At 44.2% G+C, this 18,355-nt stretch overlaps 1 protein-coding gene across 1 annotated transcript in view; it reads right to left on the bottom strand.

Annotated features, from left to right (window-relative positions):
• Positions 1-2,587: 2,587 nt before the first annotated feature.
• ACTG2 (actin gamma 2, smooth muscle) overlaps positions 2,588-18,355 on the bottom strand; it is a 28,348-nt gene continuing 12,580 nt past the window's right edge. Inside the window, exons 4-9 of the mRNA XM_032178252.2 lie at positions 14,011-14,121; positions 13,667-13,751; positions 9,146-9,307; positions 7,896-8,087; positions 5,706-5,887; positions 2,588-3,021 (exon numbers count right to left, since the gene is read on the bottom strand). Of these exons, the coding sequence (XP_032034143.1) occupies positions 2,878-3,021; positions 5,706-5,887; positions 7,896-8,087; positions 9,146-9,307; positions 13,667-13,751; positions 14,011-14,121 (876 nt within the window). The 3' untranslated portion in view covers positions 2,588-2,877. The remainder of the gene's footprint in view (positions 3,022-5,705; positions 5,888-7,895; positions 8,088-9,145; positions 9,308-13,666; positions 13,752-14,010; positions 14,122-18,355) is intronic.

The following is an 18,355-nucleotide window of genomic DNA, read 5'->3' as shown; positions in this document are numbered from 1 at the left end:
ACCTGGGGTGAGATTTGGAAGGCAGAGTGGGAGCGTCAGCCATTCCTCTGTGGAAATCTTCTAGTCAGATGCTATGACAGACAGAGGTGCCCAGCATATAGGTTTCACCTGGTCCTCCACCCATTTGTGACTCCTCTTGGAGTATCCCACAGTTCCTTGCAGACTTTCACTTTCCCAGCTCCTTCAGGCTTTGGGTAAAGTCTCATTCCTGTAATAAAGCCCTTATTCCCATAATACCCATAATGGCTCTGCTCCCCTGAATGAACTGTATTGATACACCTACTCATAAAGGGAGATGTATCAAAAGGTGGTTAAGAGTGTGGGCTCTGGATTCCAGTGACCTGGGGGTGAGGATTAAGAGAGAGAATCCACTTGCCACACCTGCCACACAGTTACCACCCAATAGACATTATATAACACATAATAAGTAATGGCTGCCTTCGTGGGCCCTCAGTGCCTGGGACATTGTTTCTCTCTCTCTCTGATAGGGTCTTGCCTGTCAGAGGCTGGTTTGAATTAGGCTCAAAGGATCCTCCCACCCCAGCCTCCCACGTAGCTGGGATTACTGGCGTGAACCATCACACCTGAGTTTTGTCGATCTTTAATAGACTTACAGTTGGATTTCCACTTTCCTCAAGCCACTGTCCCTCTCTCTATCAGTGGATAACTCCACATCCATTGAAGAATCTAGGACAGCATTTTTTAAACTTGAAATAGAGTAAGACTGGAGTAGGGGTGGAAGGATGGGGAAGGGAGGTTGGATGGCTGTGGGGGTTTGGTGGGAACGGTCTGGGCAGCCTGCCCTTCTCCATGTGGAGGTCCGGATGCCCTTCCATAGCGCAGTGTCAGTGCCCTACATCTCAGAACGCTCCTGCCTCCTCCTGTGCTTTCTCTTCCAGCAGACGGAGCCTGCAGCTCTTCTTCGGAGGAGGCCTTTACCAATACAGGTGGAAAGCCTAGGACTTCAGTCCTCCCAGGGAGCTCCCTCACCAACCACTGGAAGGTGGGACTGTGAAAGCCTGGCTCCCTGGCCTCCACCAGGCTAGCCTTAGACTCCAGAGCTCCCAGTGGGTGGGGCCAGGTTGAAGCTGCCCTCTCCAGGACTTTACCTGCAATTGCCCCCTTGTCAGATTTCCTCCCCTTTCCTCTTCTGCCCCCCCCCCCCCCCACTCTGCTTACCAGCTGTCCTCAGCACTTCTTTAATAAGTCATTTGCAGGGAATCCTCATTTCAGGGTCTGCTTCTGGTCCTCACACGGAAATCCCCTAAGGGCTTATGAAAGCCGCTCCTCCATCCCACCCCACCCCCAGAGATCGAGTGCTGGGAGGGTGAAAGTAATGTCTGACATTGAGGTCTCTGCGCTTAACCACTGGACTCCACTGTCTCCAAATGGGTATGTCTGGGAAGCTTCATGGACCAGGTGGGATCTGATGGGGGCACGAAGGCTGGGACTTTGCTAGGTGGGGAGGTGAAAGGTGCACCAGCCCAATGTGAGGATCTAGTTCTAAGCTGAACTAGCTGGGTGAAACCAGTAAACTAGCTATAAAATGGGAAATGATACTAGTACCTGCCTCATAGGGTTGTAGTGAGGATTAATTGAGGAAATCCATGCAAAACTCTTAACCTGGCCTATTGAAAGTACTGAATAAATGTTAGCTATTATTATCATCCCTTATTTTCTCATAGTACTTTTAGGCACTTTTGTTTCACTTCGTGTCACTGTCTTGTATGCATGTGTTTATCTCTGCCTGTAAGCAGTGAGACCCTCATGGGCAGGAATCATCTTTGTTGGAAACATAAATCCCTTGTGGCCTTACCCGGCAATTCCAGATGCCAAAAATTCAGTAAATACTTGTAAAATTAAACAAAATTGACCTAGAGCAGTGGGTAGGGAGGAAATTAATAAAGAGGGGAGGAAGAGGAGAAGGAGGAACAGGGGAGAGAAGGAGAGAAAATGTCCCTCCTAAGGATGCTACTCCTTTCTTAATTTGGGGGCAAAATACAACCTGGCCAGGCATGGTGGCTCACACCTGTAATCCCAGCACTTTGGGAGGCCACGGTGGGCAGATCACCTGGGGTCAGGAGTTCAAGACCAGACTGGCCGACATGGTGAAACCCCATCTCTACTAAAAATACAAAAATTAGCCAGGAGTGGTGGCACATGCCTGTGATCCCAGCTACTCAGGAGGCTGAGGCAGGAGAATCACTTGAACCCAGGAGGCAGAGGTTGCAGTGAGCCAAGATCACACCACTGCACCACAGCCTGGGCAACAGAGACTCTGTCTCAAAAAAAAAAAAAAAAAAAGACAGCCTAATCCTCAATGACAACCTCATAGAGATCTTAGGCCCACGGTGACCCTCCTTCACGCGAGTGACAGTAACATTGTATGTGAACTCCTCATGTCACATCCCATAAGCCTATGTCATGACTCTGTGTTCATGTTCCCTAGTGAACTGCCCTAGAGCACAAGGACTTACATCACTGAAAGCCTGTGTTTCTACCCCCATATCCCAAGAGTCATCTAGCCTCATTCTTACTTATATTCAAGGAAAAGAAAACAAGATGACATAGTAGAAGGAGCACTAGCTTTGCAGTCAGATACTTGAATTTTAATCTTGAATCTGTGTGATCTTCGCAAGTCCTTGACTTCTCTGAGCCTCAATGTCCTCATCTGTAATATGGGGATAATGATAGCACCTACCTTACAGCATTATTGCATGGATTAAAAGTAATGTGTGAAAAGTCCTTAGCACTGTGTATGAGACATAGCCCAGGAGAAAAGAGCCCCACACAGAGAAGTAAGGCTTGTAGGTTTTAATGTTTCATGACTGGTAACAGAGTAGTCTCGAGGGGATTCTTGGAGAACTTGTTCTGACTTTAGAAGCACTTCCTGTGGACAATGGAGGGCCCTGCCTCATCATACTCGGGCTTGCTGATCCACATCTGCTGGAAGGTGGAGAGAGAGGCCAGGATAGAGCCCCCGATCCAGACTGAGTACTTCCGCTCTGGGGGAGCAATAATCTGCAAAGAACAAATGTGGTGAATCATGATCAGTCCCCAACAGAATAAGCAAGGTGATCCAAAAATCTACTTATCCCAGAAAAGGTGAGCCCCATGGTCAGAAAAGAACAGGAGAAACATTGTGATAGATTAGATTATTGCTCAAAACCTTCACTTCCCCATTCTTCCCTTATTCCCTCCATGGGAAGAGTGCGCTGTTCCCTGTGAGGCTGGGCATTGTGTTTGCTTTGACCAGTGGGATATTAGCAGACATAACACAAACAGGGTTTTGAAATGTGCTTGTGTACTTGGGCATATTCTCTTGCTCTGCCATGTTCATGAGAAGAACTGCCCCTGGGGAGCAGCTAGCCCTTCAGCCTGGGCCTGTTAATGAGAAATATGGACTTGACCTGAGTTGGCTGGACTCGCAGTTAATTCAGAGCCACTTACTTAGCCAAGTCTGACCTTGATCAGCTAACTTCCAGCTGACGCGCAGATGCATGAGTAATAAATGCTCATTGTTAGGTGCCCCTGAGATTCCATAGTTGTTTGTTACTTGGCAATAGCTGACTGATACAAATATCTATAAGGGGAATCTTGTTCTGTTCTTGCCTGGAGTTTGGATGCATAGGCAGGTTGGGCTGGGCTTCCTCCATTCCTGAGTATAAACCAGTCTACCCAAACCCTGTTTTGAGCTAGCTGTCATCAGCCAATTATATCTCAGAAGTCCTCAAATTAATATCTACATTGTTCATGCTTTCTACTAGGAATCCTGGGCTTAGCTTTTAGAAATTGATTGTCAGGTCAAACAACTTTGAACTCTACCTCAAAGGGGATCCAGAAGGACTACGATTCTTCAACTAATTTTCCAGTTTTGGAAGGGTCTAAGAATTCAGTGCTAGAGCAAACCAGATAATAAATTGATTTTTTTTTGTTGCCGTAGAATCTCTTTACATATTCCCTAAATCACAGAGATCATGGAATTATAGAATAAGAAGGATCTTTAGAAGTTATTATCCAGGCAGACAAAAGTCACACAAATGCTCCTTGAACAGATTATTTCAAGGACTGGGAATGCACAGCCACTAGCAAGGTAACAAATTTTATTGTTGGACACTTCTCATGAGAAAACTCTGGCTTCTCTTAGGTTGGTGGTCCTAAATATAAGCCCCACCCCCACCCCCAATCTGTTCTTCCATGTCCTTGAGACTTGCCTCATCTCCCCCAGTTCCTCTATACAAATCCTGCTGCCCAATTTGGATAGGTGCTCATATAAGCACACACCTGCCTGGACACATTTGCTCCTTCTACTTCCTCTGCTTAGAGGGTCCTTTCCCTTCTGCTTTTCTTATTTAGGTTGTCCTGGTATTAATCATGTTTACTAATTAGATCCTAAACTCCATGAAGGCTAGCAAATACTGTTAAAGTCAGAGCTGTGGCTCATGAATTGGGAAATGCATCAGATCACTGGTGGTTTTTTATCAGCGTAGGTGATGGGGGGCAATTCAGACTTGTTGGACCAGAATCTGGGAGTGAGGCTAGGCGTGGTATCCTGACACACAGTCCTGGTAAAAGGCCCTGCCCCAGGCCTGGCACGATGCTCTCCATAGGACAGGCCTCAGTAATGCACTATTCCTGTGGCTCTGGGTGAGAAGAGCCCACAAGTTCTCACTAGTTTCCTGCTGGTCTGCTCCATTTCTCTGTGATGAACACCATCTGTTAGGCAGGGGGAAGGCCTGGGGCAGCCTTCCTTCATGAAGGTTCTTAGAATATTGACTGAGAACACATTTCCTCACATCAGGCCTACTCCCCAGAGACCAGCTTTATTGTAAGACTTTGTAACTTTCAACCAATGTGTTATTTCTATTCCCAACTCTTTCTCTAAAGCTGTTAGCAGCAAAGTTCCTAGAAGGAGCAAAAAATGTCTGTGTGACTGCTTGGAGACCAGAGGCAGAGGAGAAGCTCCCATCCTGCAGATGCCCAGGAGGCGAGAGACCCTGTTGGGAGGCAGTATGGGGAAGGGCATGGCCAAGATGGGACAGTAGATTAGAGATGTTCAGGAATCAAGGAATGTCCCTGTTGAGTTTGAAGCAGAGCTGGCCCTATGACCAAACATCCACTCTTTGGAACTTTCACCCTCCTCTGGAGCAATAAAGTTTAAAGATACCATAGTGTGACCTCCTTCTTTTCTTTCCTTCTGTTTCCCGTCTCCTGATTTCCTTCTTAACCCTCTCAATATTCTGTTTATTTTATTATTTATTTATTTATTTATTTATTTATTTTTAGAGACAGGATCTATCTGAATTTATATTTAGAGACAGGCTGGAGTGCAGTGGCAGAGTTAGAGCTCATTGTAGCCTTCAACTCCTGGGCTCAAGTGATCCTCCCACCTTGGCTTTCCAAAATGCTGGGATTACAGGTATGAGCCATTACACCTGGATAATATTCTTATCATCCCAAATTCTTTCAGCCTCTTCTCATGTGACATTCCTGGGATTATGTTTGAGATCCATACTAAGTGGGTCTTCAGCCCATCAATGCCCAAGGAACATAATTCCCTAGGATAAAATTGGCTCCAGTCCAGGATGATATTGAACCCAGGAGACCAGCAAGTTATCAGGTCTGGCAGCCTGCCTCCGAGGAACTCCCAGGTAGGCAAGACTTTATACAAAGCACAGAATGGAGAGAACTGAGGCAAGACCCACCTTGATCTTCATGGTGCTGGGGGCCAGGGCTGTGATCTCCTTCTGCATCCTGTCAGCAATGCCAGGGTACATGGTGGTGCCCCCAGAGAGGACATTGTTGGCATATAAGTCCTTACGGATGTCAATGTCACACTTCATGATGGAATTGTAGGTTGTCTCATGAATTCCAGCGGACTCCATGCCTAGTGGAGATCACAGTGTCTGGTCAACAGGCATCACTTCATAAATATGCATACCTCCAGCTCCTCAAATGACCCTTCTTCGATTGTCGCAACTACCCTAGTTCAGAACCTTAATATCTCCCAAAAGGATTATAAGATCAGACCCCCTTCCTTGTCATGGCCTTTCCTTTATTGTCCCCAGTTCTGACTGATCTTTTTTTTTTTTTTTTTCTGAGATGGAGTCTTGCACTGTCGCCAGGCTGGAGTGCAGTGGCGCGATCTCAGCTCACTGCAACCTCCGATCCCTGGTTCAAGTGATTCTCCTGTCTCAGCCTCCCGAGTAGCTGGGATTACAGGCATGTGCCACCACGCCCAGCTAAATTTTGTATTTTTAGTAGAGATGGGGTTTCACCGTGTTGACCAGGATGGTCTCCATCTCCTGACCTTGTGATCCACTCATCTCGGCCTCCCAAAGTGCTGGGGTTACAGGCATGAGGCATTACACCCGGGCTTATCTTTTACGCTGTTGCCTGAAGCATATTTCTAAAGGAACACTTTTGTTATATCATCTTTCTTTTTTCCTAACTTTTTGAGATATGATTCAGTCATTTTCAGTATATCCACAGAAGCAAACATCACCAAAATCTAATTTTAGAACATTTTTAATACCTTCAAAAGAGACCCCCATACCTAATAGCAGTCACTCCCCATTTTCCCCTCCATCCCTGCCCCAGGCCTAGGTAACAGCGAATCCACTTTCTGTCTTTAGAGGTTTGCCTATTCTGGATGTTTCTTGTCAATGGAGTCATACACCATGTGGTCTTCTGTGTGTGTCTCCTTTCACTTAGTATAATGTTTTCAAGGTCACAGCATGGATCAATACTTCATTCCCTTTTATTGCCAAATAAGATTCCATTGTATGGATATACTTGTCATGTCATCTGACAGTCCTTCATTGCCTGCAGGTTGACATCCAGCTACTGTAGCCTGGCATCACAGTCCTCTGCAGCAAAAGGTCCTGCATGCCAAACTAGCTCTTGCCATCTGCCTGGTCTCCTTACCTCTACTCTTTTTTTTTTTTTGAGGCAGAATCTCACCCTGTTGCCCAGGCTGGAGTACAGTGACACAATCATGGCTCACTGCAGCCTTGATCTCTGGGGCTCAAGCGATTCTCCCACCTCAGCTTCCTGAGTAGCTGGGACCACAGGCATGCACCACTATGCCCTGCTAAATTTTGTATTTTTCATAGAGATGGGGTTTTGCTATGTTGCCCAGGCTGGTCTCAAACTCACAGGCTCAAGTGATCTGCCTGCCTCGGCCTTCCAAAGTGCTGGGATAACAGGTGTGAGTCACTGCGCCCAGCTGCCTCCAGTCTTTTTTTTTTTTTGTGAGACGGAGTCTCACTCTGTCACCCAGGCTGGAGTGCAGTGGTGCTATCTCGGCTCACTGCAACCTCTGCCCCCCACCCCATGGTTCAAGCGATTCTCCTGCCTCAGCCTCTCGAGTAGCTGGGATTACAGGCGCCTGGCTAATTTTTGTATTTTTAGTAGAGATGGGGCTTCACTATTTTGGCTAGGCTGGTCTTGAACTCCTGACCTTGTGATCCATCCACCTTGGCCTCCCAAAGTGTTGGGATCATAGGCGTGAGCCACCGCATCTGGCCAAGCCTCCGGTCTTTTATCCATGCAATATGATTCTACACTGTAGATAGAAGAATCTTGCTAAACTACAACCTGACCTTGCTACATTGCTGCCTACAAACTTTCTGTGTTTTAACCTCATTCTTAGTTTCATGTTATATTTCCTATTCTGCTTTTCCTGTATCTTGATTTCCTTTCCCTTTTATTTAAAATGAGATTTTCCTTATTATTTTTTTTTAAACACATTTTTGGCCCTTCCTAGGAAAATGTGAGGTATGTGTATGTAATTAACAAAGTGGCCATGACTCCTGGTGTTTTTCTCTCCATACCTCACCCACCCCTTCACCCTCCCCTCCTGAGATTGGCAGGGACTGTGGGCAGCACCTCACCAATAAAGGAAGGCTGGAAGAGGGTCTCAGGGCAGCGGAAGCGCTCATTGCCAATGGTAATAACCTGCCCATCTGGCAGCTCATAGCTCTTCTCCAGAGAGGAAGAGGAAGCTGCTGTGGCCATCTCATTCTCAAAATCCAGGGCCACATAGCACAGCTTCTCCTTGATGTCTCGCACAATTTCTCTCTCAGCTGGAAGGAGCAGAAATGACAAAAGGTGAATACTGAGCTCTGTTAGTTTGGTTGTCCCATTTTGATCTCCATGAAAACCTCCTTCTCACATCTACTTTATTCTTTTCTTTTTTGAGACAGAGTCTCACTCTGTCACGCAGACTGAAGTGCAGTGGTGCTATCTTGGCTCACTGCAACCTCTACCTCCTGAGTTCAAGCAATTCTCCTGCCTCAGCCTCCCAAGTAGCTGGGATTACAGGCGTGCGCCACTAAGCTCGGCTAATTTTTGTGTTTTCAGTAGAGACAGGATTTCACCATGTTGGCCAGGCTGGTCTAGAACTCCTAACGTCAAATGATCTGCCTGCCTTGGCCTCCCAAAGTACTGGGATTACAGCTGTGAGCCACCACGCCTGGCCTCACATCTACTTTAGGTTCAGGCATAGGATGATGATAGACTTGCCACGAAGATGGTCAAGGGTCACTCCATTCAATCTTAATTCTTCTACTCCTCTTTCTAAAGAGGGAGTCTCAAGTCTTGATTCCCAAGCAGGACTTTGCATGAGATTTCTGACAAAGCCTTAGGCCTTCCTGGGGGTTTTGCCGGACATATTTCTGGTCTAGACTCACTTAGATGTTTGATCTTACAGAATCTAGAGAGGCTCCCACCTAAAAATGCCGATTGCCCAGGTGGGCCACATGACACCTTCCCCTTAGAAATTCGAGCCTCACTTACTCAATTTGTCCTCAAACCAAAGGTATCCCTCGGTAATGAAATGCATCAGCAGATCTTCACTACCATTCAGCCCTGTGGAAACTAGCCCTGGTCCTGGTGTGGACATGGACAGAGGCAGCTGGTCTCTGGGGAAGGAGGGACTGCTTCCATGACTATCTGGTCTTATCCAGAGGCCCAGCCCCAGCTTAAGGCCCCCCAGTCTATCTCAGGAGAGTTTAAAGACACAGAGTCACAGAATTCTCATTGGTCCTGAGAACTTCTGGTCCTAAACCAGATTGGTTCTGAGCTCCAGTCAGAATCAGGAAAGGGGCTGGATACCTGTGGTATCCACAAACGGGCTGGATACCTGTGGTCACAAAGGAATAGCCTCTCTCTGTTAGGATCTTCATGAGGTAGTCCGTGAGGTCACGGCCAGCCAGGTCCAGGCGCATGATGGCATGGGGCAGGGCATAGCCTTCATAGATGGGGACATTGTGGGTGACGCCATCACCTGAATCCAGGACGATGCCTGTGGACAGAGAGGATCAGGCTTATAAAAATCTTATTCTTGTCTTTCATCAGTCTCTTTCTAGGACTGTTACCAATGAGCTCTGACTACCATATTTTCCTTTACCAGTTAAGAATATTCACCCATCACAAGAGTCATCAATCATATTTTTTATTTTTTATGTATGTCACTTTTCCCCCCCCAATGAGACTGTAGGCCTCTAGAAGGCGAGTAAAATGTGTCCTTTTTTTGTATTCCTTGAAACACATAACTGGTAATGCATACTTGTCAATTTGCATTAAGTCTACATTGCATATTCTTTTTTTTTTTCTGAGGCAGAGTTTTGCTCTTGTTGCCCAGGCTGGAGTGCAGTGGCACAATCTTGGCTCGCTAGAACCTCTGTCTCCCATGTTCAAGTGATTCTCCTGCCTCAGCCTCCTGAGTAGCTGGGATTACAGGTGGCTGCCACCACGCCCAGCTAATTTTTTGTATTTTTAGTAGATGTGGGGTTTCACTATGTTGGCCAGGCTGGTCTTGAACCCCTGACCTCAGGTAATCCACCTGCCTCGGCCTCCCAAAGTGCTGGGATTACAGGCATGAGCCACCGTGTCCAGCCTCATATTTCTTAATCTAACAGCCACATCATAACTGATGAGAAAACATTACAGTATCACCACTATTATTTAATATTGTACAGGATGTTCTAGCCAATTGCAGTGAAACAGAAAATAGAAATAAGAGATATGACTACCAAAGGGAAACAAAATTGTCATTATTTGCAGATAATGTGGTTCTATATAGAAGACCCAACACAATCAATTAAGAAACCATTAGACCTAGTTTGCTGGTTCAGCAAGGGCCAGATGCAAAATAAATATCCAGAAACCAGTAACTTATTCTTGTGTAAGGATCTGAATCATGGCATATTTTATAATAAAAATAAGAGGTAACCTAAAGCTCCAGCAATAGAGAAATGGTAAAATAAATAAATAATGACACCATCATACAGTGACTACCACGTGGCCATTAAACATGATGTTTGCAACGAAGTGCAAGGTCGGGCACGGTGGGTCATGCCTGTAATCCCAGCACTTTGGGAGGCCGAGATGGGCAGATCGCTTGAGGTCAGGAGTTCAAGACCAGCCTGGCCAACATGGTGAAACCCCGTCGCTACTAAAAATACAAAAATTAGCCGGGTGCAGGGGCAGGTGCATGTAATCCCAGCTATTTGGGAGGCTGAGGCAGAAGAATCACTTGAACCCGGGAGGTGGAGGTTGTGGTGCGCTGAGATCACATCATTGCACTCCAGTCTTGGCAACAGAGCGAAACACCGTCTCAAAACGAAAACAAAAACAAAAGCCAAAGTGCAAAGCGCAGGATATGAAACTGTATATGCCATGCATTTCTCCATCATTGTCCTTATCACATGCAGTGAAATTATCTTTTACTTTTGTCTATCTCCCACTAAACTGTTAGCTCCATAATGACGAAGTCTGTCTTATTTGTCAGTGTGTGCCCATGGCCTGGTACCATGTTTGGCACATTGTAGGGAGTAATGGAAAATATAATGGATGAATGAATGGATAAATCAGTGAATAAATGATGAATGAAAGTTTAAACAAATGTTTATGGAAGCTGTCAAGTCCCTATTAAAGACCATTTTATTTTGAGATTTCCTCTGTTACCCTGAGCACACTTCTACACCAAGGCCACATATAGTCACGTCCACATAATGACATTTTGGTCAACTTCGGACCACATACACAATGGTGATGCCATAATATTATAAGGAAGCTGAAAAATTCTTATTGCCTAGTGACATCATAGCTGACATCACATCATAGGGCAACACTTTATTCACGTGTTTGTGGTGATGCTGGTGTAAACAAACCTACTGCGTTGCCAGCTGTATAAAAATACAGCACATACATTATATACAACATACTTGAAAATGACAATAAATGACTATGGTACTAGTACTGGCTTATGTATTTCTTATACTGTCTGTTTTTTTTTTTTTTTTTTTTTGAGACAGGGTCTCACTCTGTCGCCCAGGCTGGAGTGCAGTGGTGAGATCTCAGCTCACTGTAGCCTCTACTTCCTGGGCTCAAGCAATTCTCCAGCTTCAGTCTCCCGAGTAGCTGGGACTGTAGGTGTGAGCTACCAATGCCCAGCTAACTTTTTGTATTTTTTGTGGAGATACGGTCTAGCCATGTTGCCCAGGCTGGTCTTCAACTCCTGAGCTCAAAGAGATCCACCTGCCTCGGCCTCCCCAAGTGCTGGGATTGCAGGCATAAGCCACTGCACCCAGCCTCTTATACTATGTTTTTAATAATTATTTTAAAGTTTACTCCTTCTACTTATTAAAAAAAAAGTTGATTGTAAAACAGCCTTAGGCAGGTCCTTCCGGAGATATTCCGAAGGAGGCATTGTTATCATAGGAGATGATAGCTCCATGCATGTTATTAACCCTGAAGACCTTCCAGTGGGGCAAGATGTGGAAATGAAATACAGTGGTATTGATAATCCTGAACCTGTGTAGGCCAAGGCTAATGTGTATATTTTAGTTTTTATCAAAAAAGCTCTAAAAGTAAAAAAAAAAATAAATAAATTTAATAGAAAAAAGCTTGTAGAATAAAGGATATAAATAAAGAAAACATTTTTGGCTGGGGGCGATGGCTCATGCCTGTAATCCCAGTACTTTGGGAGGCTGAGGTGGGCAGATCACTTGAGGTCAGGAGTTCGAGACCAGCCTGGCCAACATGGGATGGATCTGGAGAGGAGAATGGTCAGCCCTGGAAATTTCTAATTGACATTTAAAGGGTATACTCCTTTTTTTTTCTTTACTAAATAAAGAAAAGACAAAAATAAGCCAGGCATGGTGGCATGCTCCTGTAGTCCCAGCTACTTGGGAGTTTGAGGCAAGAGAATCACTTGAACCTAGGAGGTGGAGGTTGCAGTGAGCTGAGATCGCACCACTGCACTCCAGCCTGGGTGACAGAGTGAGACTTTATCTCAAAAAAAATTTAAAAAATCATGGGAGGCTGAGGCAGGAGAATCGTTTGAACCTGGGAGACAGAGGTTGCAATGAGCCGAGATCGCGCTACTGCACTCCAGCCTGGTGACAGAGCAAGACTCCGTCTAAAAAAAAAAAAAAAAAAAAGTCAAAGAAAAAAGATATTTTTCTATTACTGTCACTACAAAAAAAGTAAAAATGGCTTTAAAAATTAAAAAGTTTATAAGGTAAAAAACATTACAGTAAGCTAAGGTTAATTTATTATTGAAGAAAGAATAATTTTCTTTTTTTTTGAGACAGAGTCTCTCTCTGTCACACAGGCTGGAGGGCAGTGGCGTGATCTTGGCTCACTGCAACCTCTGCCTCCCAGGCTCAAGTGACTCTTCTGCCTCAGCCTCCCAAGTAGCTGGGATTATAGGTGCCTGCCACCATGTCCAACTAATTTTTGTATTTTTAGTAGAGACGGGGTTTCACCATGTTGGCCAGGCTGGTCTGGAACTCCTGACCTCAGGTGGTCCGCCCACCTCAGCCTTACAAAGTGCTGGGATTTCAGGTGTGAGCCACCATGCCTGGCCAAGAATAATATTTTTATAAATGTAGTACAGCCGATGTGTACAGTGTTTATAGTCTACAGTAGTGCACAGTAACGTTTTAGGTCTTCACATTTTCTCACTACTCACTAACCCACCCAGAGCAACTTCTAGTCTTCCAAGCTCCATTCGTGGTAAGTGCCCTACACAGGTGTACCATTTTTTATCTTTGATACCATATTTTCACTGTAACTTTTCTATGTTTCAATATGTTTAGCTATACAAATACCTAACCATTCTGTTACAGTTCCCTGCAGTATTAATTATAGTTAAATGCTATACTGTCTGTAGCCTGGAAGCAATAGGCCACGCCATACAGCCTGGGCATGTAGTAGGCTATAGCATCTAGGTTTGTGCAAGTACACTGCTGATGTTCCCACAGTGACAAAGTCACCTAATGACACACATTTCTCAGAACGTATCCCTGTCATTAAGCAATGTGTAACTGCACTTACATTTCCACCACCACAGGTTCTACTCTTTCTGCTTCATGAAGCAGAAACATTCCAGTATTGTTGGAATGTGTGTATGTGTAGAAGCTCCTGGAATTATTACTGTAAGGGAAACAGTTCTTGCTGGATGTTTTTTCCAACTATACCAGGTAGGCTCACATCTGGCATTCCACATGGGCATTCTCACCTATTATCCCTAAGCAAGACTTTGCCTGGACTTCAGCTGTCCGTTTGATTCTTCTGAGCAGGAGCCTCTGCAAGACCCCAGCTTTTCCCTACCTCCCCTGAAGTCAGAAAAGGAATGGATTACAGGATTACTTACCTGTCGTGCGGCCGGAGGCATAGAGGGAGAGCACAGCTTGAATGGCGACGTACATGGCAGGGACATTGAAGGTTTCAAACATGATCTTAAAGGACAATGAAGAATAAAAGATTATCTGGCAAAAATCACAGCACTTCTTGGCCTGTAGAATGGTTTGTAATCTCATTAAGGGCAGGAACTATGCCAGTCTGGTAGTTCATTATTCCACACCCACTCCCCCAGGGCCTGGCATGGACTATGGACATAGCAGGTCCTCAGAGAGTTCTGTTGCAGGGGAGAAAGTATCTGGCCAAGCATCCATGTTGCATTCTTGTGCCAGTGTTCAAATCTTCCTGGCTTCTTACCTGGGTCATCTTCTCCCTGTTGGCCTTGGGATTTAGGGGAGCCTCTGTGAGCAGGGTGGGGTGCTCTTCAGGTGCTACACGCAGCTCATTGTAGAAGGAGTGGTGCCAGATCTAGTGGAGACAAAAGCCATATGAGCCTGGCAGACTCCCAGTGGCTGGAAAATTCTGACTGACATTCCCATGCTGGGAGAGTGTGGCACCATGTTACACAGGATGGGATGGATCTGAAGAGGAGAATGGTCAGCGCTGGAAATTTCTGATTGACATTTAAAGGGTATGCTCCTTCTCAACAGGGCCCCAGGTAGGACTCAGACCTGGAACCACTATTTTCTATGTGTTCATTATTTCCATTTGACCTTCCCTCTTCTTCACTCTACTACAGTCTCTCCCCTGCCTTTGTGCATTGAGTGATGCAAGGCACATTGTATCACTCAAGTGTTCATTGTTTTCTGGCTTCTAGCTATATTTGGCTGATAGAAGATTCCTGCAAGAGGCTGGCAAGTAGGAGGGCAAAAGAAGTCAGAGTCTATCTCCTGACAAGGGCGTGGCCCTCCATGAGCACAGTTCCTGTTGGGCAGCCCCTCTTTCAGAGCTCAAGCTCTCACTAAGCTCCAATGACACTGCCCTCATCACCTGACCCCTTCATCTTTAGGAGTGTGAGAGCTCCCTCTGTTGCTGGTTCTTGGGTGCCTCGACACCCCTTTGTAGTTGCCTTAACCCTATGCACATTTCTGCAGGACATTCATTTAACCAGTTGTAAAACCCCAGCTGAGTATACACTGTCAAACAATTTCAAAACCCCAGCTGAGTGTACACTATCTCCTGCTGAGAATCTGACAGAGGCACTTGGGCTCAATTTTCACTGTCTATTGTTGGCCAGGCTGGTGCTTTAAAGCAGGGTTTCTCAATCGCAGCTCTATGACATTTTAGGTTGGATAGTTCTTTGTTGTGGAGGGCCAACCAGTATCCCTGGTCTCCACCTACTGGATGCTAGCAGCAGTTTTCCAGTTGTGACAATAAAAAATATCTGCAGACATTGCCAAATGTCCTTTGGGAAGCAAAATCATCCTGGTTAAGAACCACTGCTTAGCCTGGGCAACATACTGTGGGCCTGTCTCTACAAAAAGATAAAAAATTAGCCAGTCATGGTAGCACCTGCCTGTAGTCTCAGCTACTCAGGAGGCTGAGGCAGGAGGATTGCTTGAGCCCAGGAGGTCAAGGCTGCAGTGAGCTGTGAACATGGAACTGCACTCCAGCCTGGGCGACAGAGTGAAACCCTGTCTCAAAAATAAAAAAGAACCACTGTTTTAGAGGAAGTTAATTTCTTCCTGTGTCCAGTTCCTTCTTCAGTGATCAAGTACGACCAAAAAGGAGTCTTTGAGAGGGATTGGGCAAAGTGTAGCAGGGACGTGGGGCTTTGGTTTCCTTAGAGGTGAGGCACAGGGTCATTTGATGCCATTGGACTCATGTATTTATGGGCCGCCAGGTTTGTGCTAAGACGGTGGTAAGTGTGATGAGGGCAGATATGAATCAGACATGGCACCCAATTCTCAGTTGCAAAGTCCAGAGGGGAGAGAGACGTTTAAAAAAGACCAAAACAAACAAAAAGAAAGACACAAGTCACATTTTAAGTGAAGGAAGAGGTAGGAGTAATTCATTATCTGAGGGATTTAAATGGGCCTTGAGGGCAAAAGAAGGTCTCCGGAGGCTGCTGCAAAAGGCATCCGAGGCAGAGGGAATGGCACAGGCAGAGGCCCTGGACTGTGAGCGTTGCACAGGAGCCTGAAGGACAGCAACTGGTCTTAAGGAGGGGACCCCATGCTACTTAAAATGTGCTTCCTCAAGGCCCTCTTTCAGAGTCACCTAGGATCATCTGACCCACTGAACCAGAATCCTTGGGTGTTGGGCTCAAGCATCTGCACTTGATTTTAGTTTATTTTTTGGAGTTTTTATACCTTAAAAGTTAAAGATGTTGATAATTTTTAAAGTTAGAAAAATATTTTTAAGGTTGAGTATGGTGACTCATGCCTGTAATCCCAGCACTTTGGGGAGCTGAGGCAGGCAGATTGCTTGAGCCCAGGGGTTGGAGACCAGCCTGGGTAATAAAGTAAGACCCTGTCTCTACAAAAAATTAAAAAATCAACTGGATGTGGTGTGCACCTGTGTTCCCAGCTACACCGGAGACAGAGGCAAAAGGATTCCTTGAGCCCAAGAGGCCAAGACCGCAGTGAGTTATGACTGCACCACTGCACTCCAGCCTGGGCGACAGAGGTTTTTATTATTATTTTATTATTATTATTTTTATTATTATTATTTTTTTATTTTGAGAGGGACCCCCCTGTCGCCGGTGGATTATGGTGGGAATCACTCATGCAATCCGCCTCCAGGTTCACACCTTCTTCTGCCTCAGCCATCCGGTACTGGGATACAGGCCCCCCACCACACCCGGCTAATTTTTTGTTTTTTATGTTAGCTAGGATGGTCTCAATCTCCTGACCTCGTGATCCACTCGCCTTGGCCTCCCAAAGTGCTGGGATTACAGGCGTGAGCCGCCACGCCTGGCCAAAAATTTTTTTAATGGAATAAAAATCTCCCCTGTGTCCATCACCTAACAACCAACAGTTAACATTTTGGCTTTTTTCTTTTTCCTAATCTTTTGTCTTTATGTATTTTTAAATTTATTACTATCATTATTTATTTCATATCCTTTTTTTTTTTTTTTTTGAGGCGGAGTCTCGCTCTGTCGCCCAGGCTGGAGTGCAGTGGCGCAATCTCGGCTCACTGCAAGCTCCGCCTCCCGGGTTCACGCCATTCTCCTGCCTCAGCCTCTCCGAGTAGCTGGGACTACAGGCGCCCGCCACCACGCCCGGCTAATTTTTTTTGTATTTTTAGTAGAGACGGGGTTCACTGTGGTCTCGATCTCCTGACCTCGTGATCCGCCCGCCTCAGCCTCCCAAAGTGCTGGGATTACAAGCGTGAGCCACCGCACCCGGCCTTCATATCCTTTTATTATTATACTATGTTCAAATTTGTTTTATAACATAAATTATTTCACTTTTCATAATATTTTTAATAAACTAAACAAACTTTTGAAAATGCTTATATAACATTTTATCATATACTATCATATATTTAATCACATTACTATTCATGGTGTCTTTGATTTTTGGTTATAAATAATCCTATGATAGTTATCTTTGTGCATATTGCAATTTATGTTTTGTATTCAGGATGTTTTCCAAAGAAGAAGATTCTAAAAGTGGAATTACTGGGCTAAAGAACATGGCAATTGGAAGACTTTCTGATTTCTGTTATTAACAAATAGGCTAAACCACTCTTTACTTCAGAATAAAAAAGTGGCTGTTTTACCCCATTCTTACCTGAATTCAGTGCTCTCGCTCTTAAAATATGAAATAATTTGATAGGTAAAAATCATACCTAGTTATTTTACTTTGATTTTTTTGTTTCAAATGAGTTTAAATTTTTTCACATTTGCAACTTTTCATAATTTCTGTTCAGCTAATTAACTGTTTGTTTTTTATTTGTCTGGGGGACACTTCATATTTTTAATTGTCAATTTGAATTAACTGTTCATATTAACCCCTCATTGCACTTTTGTTTTGCAATTTGTTATTTGGCTTTTAAATTTGGTTATTTTTGAGATATTAAAAGTTACGATTTTTTAAGAAGTCAAATTTGTCATTCTTTTTCTCTATGACCACTCTTACCAGAAATTTGATTAAATGCTCACATTAACTGTATTATATTTTTGGTAATTTAAATGTTCACATTTAACTTTTATATTTAATTGACATGTGTTTGGTGAAATGGTATGAGCTTAGGGCTATAAACCAAGATTCTCCAGCTCCAAAAATAACTAATCAGTTGTCCCAGAAATAATTTGTTGACTAGTCCTTTCCTCCTTTCTGATGCTAGAAGTTTCATTTATTATATATTTCCTCTTTACCTTTTTGCTGGTACCAAATTGTTTTAACTTTATAATTTATATTGTATTTTATTACATTATGTCTTCCTTCATAATTTAAAAAATTCGTTTTGTTCTCATAACTGTTGCTAATTTATTTCTGCAAACATACTTTAGAATTATGTCACATAATTTTTATTGGAATGCAATGAGCCTATAAATTAATTTGAGGACATTTGACACTTTTACCCAATTTGGTTTTTCTTTTAAGGCACACAAGATATATATATATATATATATGTATATATAGTGATTTATAGATATATAATGAAATGATTAGATATATAATGAAATGATTTTATATTTATACATATATACTTTTAAAAAATATATATATAGAGCCTCACTCTGTCGCCCAGG

Source organism: Hylobates moloch, unplaced genomic scaffold (assembly GCF_009828535.3).
Source record: "Hylobates moloch isolate HMO894 unplaced genomic scaffold, HMol_V3 SCAFFOLD_15, whole genome shotgun sequence".
In the NCBI taxonomy this organism is placed as follows: Eukaryota; Metazoa; Chordata; class Mammalia; order Primates; family Hylobatidae; genus Hylobates; species Hylobates moloch.
This window is presented reverse-complemented; position numbering and strand designations above follow the sequence as displayed.